This window comes from Mytilus trossulus, chromosome 1 (assembly GCF_036588685.1).
Source record: "Mytilus trossulus isolate FHL-02 chromosome 1, PNRI_Mtr1.1.1.hap1, whole genome shotgun sequence".
NCBI classification, from domain to species: domain Eukaryota; kingdom Metazoa; phylum Mollusca; class Bivalvia; order Mytilida; family Mytilidae; genus Mytilus; species Mytilus trossulus.
In genome coordinates this window covers 42,428,229-42,440,076 of record NC_086373.1, presented here as the reverse complement: position 1 = coordinate 42,440,076, position 11,848 = coordinate 42,428,229, and the positions used below count along the sequence as shown (strand labels likewise).

General features: G+C 30.6%; 1 protein-coding gene across 1 annotated transcript; it reads right to left on the bottom strand.

The window, feature by feature from the left end:
• Positions 1–5,070: 5,070 nt before the first annotated feature.
• Positions 5,071–8,107, bottom strand: LOC134708126 (uncharacterized). The gene is made up of 3 exons (XM_063568436.1): positions 8,015–8,107; positions 5,770–6,146; positions 5,071–5,210 (listed from the first exon to the last, which is right to left on the bottom strand). The coding sequence occupies exons 1-2, from the start codon at positions 8,087–8,089 to the stop codon at positions 5,805–5,807; spliced, it is 417 nt and encodes a 138-aa protein (XP_063424506.1). The 5' UTR covers positions 8,090–8,107; the 3' UTR covers positions 5,071–5,210; positions 5,770–5,804.
• Between the last annotated feature and the right edge of the window lie 3,741 nt (positions 8,108–11,848).

Below are 11,848 nucleotides of genomic sequence, written 5' to 3'. Positions count from 1 at the left end.
AATAACCAAAATAAAATTAGTAAAAGCAGTATCGTGATCAGCGATATCTGCTACTTGAACGACTGCGTTCTAGAACGCATACACATGCCCGAAACTGAGGTATACCAGTCCGATAATTGTATGTCGTCATTCAATATCAGATTAGAAGTTTCCTCGCTCTAAAAGAGGGAACAAATATGTTTACTTGTGTAACTTTTGTAGCATGAACGAAGATAAACTGCCTACAAGGACTTCTGCAAATTAACAGCTATCGCATTAAACATCTTGATGTTCACCGCATCTAATCTTTTATTCAATGCAGATACAAAAATCGACTTCCCTATACTGGTAAATTGACTCAAAATTTCAGTCGATTTTTTGTTCTTTCTTTCTTGGCATATTATTATTAAGCACTGCATAAAATTTAACAACTTTTGTCTTATCTTTGGACTTAATGGAGCATGTTGCAACTGACTTGACATATCACGGAATATTTACTGAAACTATCCGTCAATTATTTTGATTTTACAATAAAACTTTTCTGACAAAGTATATTTGATGTTTTATAACAAAAAAAACATAGAATATAAACACATACAAACAAAGTATGTATCATATATCAGTGCACTTTAATTCAAAATATCATATGTGTATATAATAGCAAAAAGAAAATATTATATCATATATCAGTTGAGAGCAAATTATTGACTAATACACAAAACGTTACGGAAGGCAAGTGATTAAGTTCCGTGTTGAAATTGAAGTTTTTTATTCCAGTCTTTTTCCATTGATTTCTTAAGGGTTTTTTCATATTTTGGTTCCGAAATTTTTATCACTGATTAGTTTTATGAAATACTATATGCTTAAAATATTATGGGATCATTTTTATTACTACTATGAAGAAGTAACTAAAGTTTGTTTCTGAATTTGCAATTAAAATTACCTCAATTTTAAACAGTCCAAACTTCACAAATTTTATAGATTATAAGAAAATGAAATACTGAATAGAATATTTTGACATAAAAAAATATCGTCAGGAAAAATTATTTCAGTTAAATGTAAGCAAAAATACACAATTTTTCATTTTGAAAAAGGGGGGTTGAACCTTTCCAATATACTATTATATACTATACAATATACTATGGGGTTCGTGTTGTTTATTCTTTAGTTTTCTATGTTGTGTCATGTGTACTATTGTTTTTCTGTTTGTCTTTTTCATTTTTAGCCATGGCGTTGTCAGTTTGTTTTAGATTTATGAGTTTGACTGTCCCTTTGGTATCATAATAAAAACGACTTTTTAGAAAACTGTGACCGTATAAAATTCAGACGACAGGGCAAACACTAAAGAAGACATATTTGTCTTTAGGTTAAGACCATTTTTAGTCGTGTGTTATTTGGGGAGATTAAACTCGCGATCTAGACGACTTTTTACACTTCTGTCACCGCACTATTTCAAATTGACAACAAAATGCATTTTTAAGAGTGTTTTAACTTATGCATGTTTTACAAAGTAACCGACTTTATCCAAAAGTAAACTATAAATAATATTCGCTGCGAAGAACTATAAAAGTAAAGAGGCTTGCTATAATTTTGACCATGACAAATATTAAATGATGTCATTTTAGACACATTCCATTAATCCAAATAATAACAACATTAAATCCGGACTAAACAGGTTCTTTATAGTTTTGGTTTGTATACTTATAATTATGACCATGTCACATATTTAATGATTATGATGCGATGTTTTTTAAGAATGCTGTCATCAAAAACCACATTTCACACGGCAACCTCAGCTTCCTTATGTTTGCATATTATTTTATTTGCTTGTTTGTTTTAAGCTGTTATCCCCTAACATATATATATTTTAAACGTTCCAAACCCAATCGTTTCACTTTATCAATAGAATTTAGATGTTTACAAGTTCCAATTAATCAACCTAGAAACGTTTTAATTTACGCGTGATATTTATTTGAAGCCCTTGCTTAAACATGCAAAATTTCACTTAAAATAAAAAAAAATACAACAGTACGCCATTTCTGGAAAATTATTGATAAAACCTATACTGAGGATATGAACCCTCTTTCACATTTTACACATCAAACACATTTCATTTCCAATTTGGAGCCTCTGTGGGCATACAGATACATACATAGTATACGATTGAATTATCAAAATAGAGATACCAATAATATAAAATATGATCAGACATATGCTGTTATTTTAGTAGTTGAAATTAAAGAATAGGTACCGTTTTATGATGTCACGAATACAAAATGTGTTCAGAAATGAAATGCAAACAAATATTTAAAAAATGTTCTTGCTCCTCATTTCATTATAAGTTCGCATGAAATGTTTGTGAATTGTTTAACAATAAAAAGTTTTGGCATAATTGACAATTTTATTTGTAATTTGTAGATGTTCATTGACACAGAGTAGACATTCGATCAGAAAATGGTGTTCATTCTCAACGTCGGATAGCGCACAACGAGTGCATAATCGATTTCTCTGTTCAGCGGCACTAAATAATCATTTTGTGTTGTATCGACTTGTTTTTTTATACGAACTTGATGGGCATTTAATCTAAATCTGGGTAATATATTTCATTCTCTAATTCTATGGAAATATATCCCTTTCCGAACCCATTGTATAAAAATATTAATCAACGCGTGGTTGCCGGTGATCTCAGACGATGATTGGCTGAGTCAAAGGATCATAACCTTTCTCAGCTCCCTGAAATGATTAAAATGTTCTAACAGGTGTTAATGAAATTGACAACTTCGTGGAAAGTGAAAGGCACTCGAAGGGGATTTTGTTTAAGAAAAGAAGGAAATTTATCTTTCAATTATTAGAGAAACAGATAATTACATAGTAACACGTGGATTATCGGATTTATCCAGTCTCGATAGTTTAATTATAAATTTTAACTATCTTGATTGGGTAAATCTGATAATCCACTTGTATCAATGTAATAATCTATATTTATAGTTCGTTTCTGTGTGTGTTACATTTCTGTGTTGTGTCTCTGTTGTGTCGTAGTTCTCTTATATTTGAGACATTTCCCTCAGTTTTAGTTTGTAACCCGGATTGGTTTTTTCTCTATCGATTTATGAATTTTGAACAGCGGTATACTACTGTTGCCTTTATTTACGGGGTTTGACGTCCAAGATACATAAAATAAGTTTCTTGTCGGAGGCTAGTTTTAAATGCATAAAATGTGGCAAGTTTACCAAAATCGACGCCGACTCTTTTTGTTGTTTCCAAAATTTTTGAAAATTTTCTCATAGGCATTTTTTTTTTTTTATTATATATATTCTGAATTTTTCTTTTCCCTAATGTTGAACAACTGCCAAATGTATATCTAGTTTATTTGCAACCACTTGTACATGTACAGTAGTATACCCGGATAATATATTTTTATCATGTAAAAGTGTGTATTCTACATATGCTGACACTATCAATTTGCTGGTGTTGGTTCAACACTAAGCCAATATATAAAAATCGATGACCCATTGGTGGCCTTCGGCTGTTGTCTGCTCTATGGTCGGGTTGTTGTTTCTTTGACACATTCCCCATTTCCATTCTCAATTGTATGTTACAAGTTGTGTAATAATTTGATTCTGTCCCAATTCAGCTAACACAGCTGATATACGTTAAACATTCATCGCAAGATACAATTTCAAGCTTGAAACCCTTTTGAGGAGTACACCGCACAAACCATTCATTCTACTATTTTTGTGAACATATGGTGTTATTATTTTATTGATTAAATAATTGTTTTTCTAAATATACTTATTAACTTTTTAATTCAAGAGAAGAACTAATCGTTATTAAATCAACAAATGCGCAGTAAAAAAATATACTCGTCCATCTTGCATAAATCATATTTTATCTAGATTTGATTTGTGTGTCGTAAATTGGCAAGTTGCTTTCATATTGCATATTCACCATCTCCTTTAATTCACACACATGTAGTAAAACCTTATATATTTAGGCATATACATGTATGTTATAACTCTTTTACAGTGATTACCTAGATTTTTTCCGACACCCTTGTTAGGGATATAACACAACCACCCTCCCCTGAAAAAGGCACATTTGCTCATCGTTGTGAGTAGTTTTCCCCCTTTTTAAACGGTGCTTTTTAAATCATATGTACCTGTATATCATGTCCAACTAAAACTACTTTATTCTTTAATTTTAGGTCGATGGATTTAAAAAAAAAAAGTTCTAAACACATTTTCCCTTTCCTAACAAACTGGTGGCGGTTTTTTTTACAATTTTATAACAATGAATAGGTTTTTGATCGGAATTGTAATGTATAAATTTCCTGTATTATATGTAGACAAAAGAAGATTAGGTATGTTTGCCAATGAGACAACTATCCACAAGAGTCAAGCGACAAACTGACACAGAAATGAACAGATATAGGTCACCGCACACATTTCAACAATTATAAAAACCCATACCGCATATATACAGCTCTTAAGGCACCCTAAATGCCAATGTAAACATTTAAACGAGAAAACTAACGTTGAATGTGGAATTGCTTATCTTTTAAAATGAGTGTATTTGAATGATCAATTAGTTTACTAAAATCATTTTCAAATTTCTAGGTTCGGTATAGAACATATCCGTTAAAATTAAGGTGTGTTATTAGTTTATGCATAACACATTATCAGAGATGTATATTATTTAGATTCTAACTTCAAATCAAATTTCAGCGGGAACCTCGTATATCATAAATAATATTTTATTGCAACGACAAGAACCTAAAACAAAACTCAGTTTGTTAGGCATGAACAGATATAAATAAATCGTACAAAACAAAAATAAAAGGTCATTTTTATTATTTTATGATTTTGAAAGGAAAGCGTTCCAGTCTTTTGCGTAAGTATTTTAAAGCATATCTAAGAGTAGTTACACCATAGTAAGGAGTTACGACTGATCGGAAGAATTTACAGTTAAAACATGGTGAACTAAACTGAAAAACTAATAACACTTTTTTGTTTTCTTATCACGAATTGATTTCATTTGTCACTTAACGAATTCGCTGAAACATACCTTGAATAGGCAAATAAGAGCATATCAAATTATCGAAAGTTTTTATTCAACATACATAATAGAAAAATGTAAAGAAATTTTTTTAAATAGAAGTTCTTCCGCTGTCTTTATCACCAATGTAGTTGATAGTTTTCATCTTCCAGCTGAGTCGATACGGTTGTTTCCACCTAAAACGAAACAATTTATAACAAACTTTATTAAGTGCTTTCATGTGTAAAAAAAAGTATTTTCAAATAGTTTTTTTTCTTTAATATGTCTACATTTATATTGGAAATCAGAATTAAATTAATAATATATAAGACATATTCGACGTGTTTAACCCGCCATATTATCTGTGTGTCTGTCCGTGTATTGAGCCTGTGTTTCAAGTGGTTTTCGTTGGTTTATGTCCGTCACAATTGGTTTCTATTTTTCAGTTTTCTATTTTTCGTATACGGGCGTTTTATAGCCGAATATACTATATGGAGTTTATTCATTGTTGAAGGTCGTACCTATAATTTCTTACATCCACTTAATTTGAACGTTGGTGGATAATTGACTCATATGCAACCATCCCACATGTCCTCATTCTAAGTTATAACTTTTAAAGGCGTAAACTTCATTTTATAATTAAGAGAAATCAATGATAACTATGATGATCAATGATTCAAGATCATCCCTAGTAAAACACCACCTATAGTATACATTAAATGACTGATAAGATAAACAGTGGTATCAACAACTCACCATCAACAACAAGACGGGTTGATCAAACTTTTTGTCTACCATCTAATATTACGACCTCCGCCTCGTCCACCTCCGAAATGTTGTCGTCCACCTCTGAAATTTCGTTGACCGCCTCCAAATTTTCGACCATCATTAAATTGTCTTCCGCCGCCCCACTGTCGTCCGCCTCCTTGTCTGTTGCCTCCCCCTGAATTGATAATAATAGTGTCCTGTTGACCGCCGCCGCCCCCTCCTCCTCCACCACCCCCACTTCCTCCTCCGCCTCCTCCACCGCCACCGCCACCCCCTCCTCCCCCGCCGCCTCCACCTGAACAAATAATTATGTCCACCAGAACTATCAATACTAATATAGTGATGAGTTGGTATTTCATTTTGATCTATAGTAAAAAAGAAAACTGCATTACATGAAATGGCAGATGCAAAGTTGATTTAAATGACCGCACTTGGTTCAATGTTAAAATAAATCGTTCGCCAGTACCATTAACGGATCTTGTGAAATAAATGTATTTTTTATCAATTCTGAAATCGTTAATTTCAAAATCTTTACACCTGTTTATCAACGTTCAACTATTTTCACAATTTGATTGTAAAAAAGTTATTATGATACAGTTTATTTGTATGATTATGGATATTGCAGAATCCTGATTTTTCTGGGATGTTTAATAATCATTAAAATTATTATAACCGCTAAGAATTACAAATAATTTAACATAATCACTGATAATTTTAAGAATTATTTCACCTTGCCGTGGTATTATTTCCGGGACTTCCAATGATACGAGCGTCACTGATGAGTCTTATGTAGACGAAATGCGCGTCTGTCGTATTAAATTATAATCCTGGTACCTTTGATAACTATATACGATAATGTAAAGAAATTCAATGAAAAATAAATCAAATTTAAACACAAACTTCTTTTTATTACCAAGATTTTTTTTTAAAGTGAATGCTGTTGCGAAAATCACAGAGCATGAACATGGTTGATTTATAAATCTACAATAGTAGATGCCATCCAAATTCACAATTCAGTTTGAAAAAATAGATGATTTATATAAGAGTATTGTGTTTAACGTTTAATATTTATGCTTCTAAAAATGTATAAATAAGATTTTATAGAATTAATTATTTGACTACTATTCACTATCTTTTCATTCCATTTATGATGTATAATCCTTGATTTTTTTAATGATTATGTTTAACTCCTGAAAATATAAGTGATTATACATAATCTCTTTAAATGTCAGGGATTAAATAAACTCTCTTATTATTCATAAGTCCATAATTATGTACATTTAATGTAACCCATATACTCGTTTGAGAATCAATTAATGCTGTATGGCCAAAAATGAAACATTTTGTCGAAAGAATTCCACTATGTCATGCTATTTGTTTTAAAACTATGCTTGTAAGTCTCTAGAAGCGATGTTATTGTTTTTTAAAAGTGTTTTCTTTAAACAAAAACTTTTTATCATCTCTTGGGTTGAAAGACGCTTAAATTAAAGTAGTTTTCCATGATATATGGTAATCAACATTGAAAATTCAGTTGTTTGTTTTGAAAAGATTTTTGGCAGATGTTGGAATAAATTACTTGACCTTCCAGATGTCTTTGCATGTTTCATTTATATATTGCAACATCCTGTCATGATTGTACGAAATGGAGAGAAAAAAATGAAGTTTTAAATTGTCTGTTTGTTCATAAAGATAAGTAATTTCTCTGCAGGTATCAATCCACTCACATGTACTTACATTTATTTTATTTTTAAATCGTTTTTGTTACTGATACTATATGTGTTAATTGTCGATTTTTATTTGTGGAATGTTTTAACCCTGTGGATTTCTTTACAAAGATATTTAAAGGTGCATACTTTTCGAAGCTGTCAAAGTATTATGTGAAATAGAATCATTGCAAATGTTTTATATTCATATATAGAAATGAGAAGATGTGGTAAGATTATCAATGAAACAACACTCCACCAAAGACCAAATGACATATATATCTAACAGAAAAGAACATTAATATCATGGAATATGAAATCAGCTTTCTCCAAAACCAAATAAACCGAACTGTAAAACATAAAGGCATATACCATAGACAACAGTATGTTTAGCATGTTCTACTAAATTCGTTTGCTTTACATACCATGTATAAACATGTATGTATTTTATATTATGCTAAGCATTTACTGCGGCTGAACTGTATTTTGAAATAAAAATCTAACCAACTCTAACTTAAATATATTCTTACCTGAATCACTAAGCCTATATTTAGATGTACCTGGCTTTGACTTAATTTTTGTCTTTTATAGTATCCCAAATTCATTGTTTTATGATTTACGGAAGGATTTTTTCATTAATTTATTATCTTTTACGTAAATATACTGATGTATTTAGAACATTATTTATTTTATATGACATATTTATTTATCTCAATATAACATAACGTGATGTTAATAGGATTAATGATAGATGGTGGTCAATGTAAAGACTACTCGGATTATTTATTTCTAAAAAAAAAATAACAAAATCCCCCAAAAAAGAATCTGGTGAATTTCATACTTTCAACGTAAATATTACGACCTGGGCGATTATTTGTTGGGGTTTTTTTTATTAATATTTGCCTCTTGTTTAACGACCTTCTTTGAAATTGTAATCTTTGTGTATGAATAAACCATAATGATTATTTTTTATCTAAATGTTTTATGTTTAAACTTGAATATACGTTTAACAGCACAAGTTAACAACATGTTCACCAATTTCTTTTCATTATTTTTTTTAAATGCTTTAATACATTTTTTTCAAGTTTTGAATGCCTTAACTCCACTCTTTCCGAACTTTCTTCTCCGATTATGAATAGTGATTTTCTAATTATTTCCATTTCTCAAAGTGGGCTGTATTAGAAAGATTATTCAAGAAAGATATTAAATAATACTTATACCCCCAACAAATTCTTAGTCTGAGTATTTCGTAGAGAGGTTTTGTTCTCATATATAACCTCAATATATAGCGATAACTAATGTTAAGAAGGCAAAACTTAGACCTTGCTATTACAGATTAATCTTAAATAACGGTTGGAGGATACCATGGGGGAAATCAAAAACCGTTTGGGGAAGAAAACACTACACGTATACGGTTTGTTCACGTTTCTGAAACATTGGATATATTTGTATACAGGTTGATAATTTCGTAATGACCAAACGTGTGTTTATGCACTAGGAATTAATGAAATTTACCTGTAAACGGGGTTACGGTGATTCAAGCCCAAATGAACTTTTGAATTATCTGACAAATTGATAATTGAAGAAAGATAAAAAAAAAAAAAATTATGATTAAAGATTACGGTAGGGTGTAACCAGTCATACACAAAACAATTATCTTCGATTTGATGAAAAATTGACTATGATTATGAAAAGCTTCTTTTCTAACTAACAAAATGTTTAGACAAAAAGTAAAATAACAAAAATACCGATTTCAAGGGAAATTCAAGACGGAAAACCCTTTATAAATTAGCACCATCAAATGCCGAAACACATCAAGCGAATAGAAAACAACGTGTATACCCGACTTAGTACAGGTGTTTCCTTATTTAAACAAATGTTGGATTAAATCTAGTATCATAGCTAGCTAAACTTCTCAATTGTATTACAGCTGATACTTCCACTATATTGACAACAATGTGTGAGCTAAACAAACAGGCATAATGTATAAAATGTCAAAAATGAATGTATAGCAGTCAACATGTAATATAATCTTAATCACTGTTTAACTTTTAAAATAACTATTTCAACAAATGTACACAAATTCATGCATAACGTGAATGTAACGGCTCAACGAGATCTGATCATCTGAAATATTCACTAAGCTGAAACAGATGCTCCATCTCATAAAATAAGCATTTGATCTTGATAAGAATTATATTTAGTTATTCCTTTCAAATATTGTCCTCATAAGATACCACCGTTCTCCGGGAAACACATAACCCAATTCAATTATTAGATCGATTTTGAACTCCGATTTAATAATGAAAAGGAATTGTCTTTGGTGTATTTCTGGTATATTTTCTGCAAATTATTTTGCAGGATAATAGAACCGTTTGATTTTTGACGTTTTTAAGCGTTTCCAAACAGACATGGTATATTCAAATATGACATATGTAAAACGGCAATGAACAAAGATGTTATAAAGCTGCAGCACGTGCATATATCTCAAATAAAAGGCACTAGATGTACTTTTTACACTATAACCTATTACATCAGACAGTAGCTTTGTGTATCGTCTGCTGAAACAACAAACTATACAGCACAGAAGGAAGGAATAAGATGGCATGCGTTACCATCATATGTTTATATATTTATGCATTAACCATCAAGCTACATTAAAATTGCATTATCACAAATTTGTTTTTGGTTTGTTTTTGTTTTGTTTTCTCGTCTTGTAAATTTTCTGAAACGGTCCGTGAAATCTAATTTGATCTTAATTTAAGTAATCGACGCGAAGTTGAACAATTGCTAATTGCATTTATTTATATAATTCCAGTACTTTTTGAACAAACAAATATGATAGATAACAGTTATCTTCATATTGACAAAGGAATGTACATCAACACAAATAAAACAACCATACCTTTAGGTCTCACTGAAAAAATCAGTTCATTAGTCTATTTATAAAATCAAAACCAGTTTGTTACTTTCAATTACCCTGTTTATCAGGAAATCTTAAACTGGCATGCTTGGATGTCAAACATGTATGAATACGGGAAGAAATCTAAAAGCGGACACAAAGCCCATATTCACATGTATATATATGAACATTTGTTTTACCTATTCTTTAAAGAAAATAATGAAGAAAGGAGAATGAAACTGACTTTTTTCTGAAATTGTTCTTTATTTTCAATGTTGTTTGATTAGGATGTTAAGTATTTTAAAGACAAAGAATGGATAAAATTTGTCATTGCATGAATGAAGAAGGTGACCTTATACAAAACTGATTTAGATCACGCATGTCGCAGTACAGACAGGTCAACATAATGGAGAACTGAAGTAAAATGTCTTAGATTTATACGAATATGTTTGGGTTCTTTTAAAAAGAAGACATATGTAATATTAAGAGTAGAGGGGCACCACATGTTAATCAGAAATAAAATTAAAAAAACACTAGTAATTCACTGATGTTCAAAAGAAATATGACAAATGAAAAAGTACAAGCAAGAAATATATAATTTCACTCCTTACAATCAACAGGAAAATTGAGGATTTTTGTACTTTCATTAAAAAAATTAACAGGACGTATATTTAAGATGGTATGTACAAAAGCATGTACGTGAACCATCATAGTAACAGTAATAGTAAAAGGTACCATTTTTCGTTTTAAGGAATTACTAATAAAGTTTCATATTTGTAACAGAAAAAAATGAAACATCTAACAAATGGCAGAGTATGACATCATAGTAATTAAACTGTACTCTATAGCATTAGATTTCACGATCAATATAAGATAGATAAAAATTCGGTATACATGTATGTTAGTGACAAGGCCGTAACTATCCTTGAGGCAAGTGAGGCAATTGCCTCACTAAAATTTTGACATTGATTTTTTTTTATACATCTATATAGATATAATAGTCATTTGTTGTTCTGTCTCAACCTTAACTTCTATTACTTGTCATCATTCCTTTTAAACTGTTCTTTCTGGATATAACTCAGCATCTCAATGGGTGATGTTTCTCGATTACATTAACCTAGTAACGATAATCATCATGGATCTCTAGTTAAAACAGGCTCTTGCAGAAAAAGGAAAAGAGACACGGAATATAAAGAAGGAATAAACTAGTTTTTTTGTGAACAGAGTCTGAGTATTGCATATAACTTCATTATAACAATCAAAAAACGATAAGTAGACTGACAAATTAAGTACTGGTCTTCGGAAGGGGGCAGTCCTGTCTGCGTATTCATTTCTCCGTTTCACCAACTTTTGACAAATCAAGTACTGGGTATCGCAAGGGGACAGTCCTGTCTGAGTATTCATTTCACGAACTTTAATATTTCTATTTACTGATAAATAAAATATAAATGATATGAAACAT

Excerpts from the sequence above, each read along its gene's own strand:
- LOC134708126 (XM_063568436.1), bottom strand. The coding sequence starts at position 8,089 with ATGAATTTGGGATACTATAAAAGACAAAAATTAAGTCAAAGCCAGGTA. Across the intron at positions 6,147-8,014 it reads ATATAGGCTTAGTGATTCAG|ATCAAAATGAAATACCAACT; the intron begins GTAAGAATATAT and ends TTTTTACTATAG.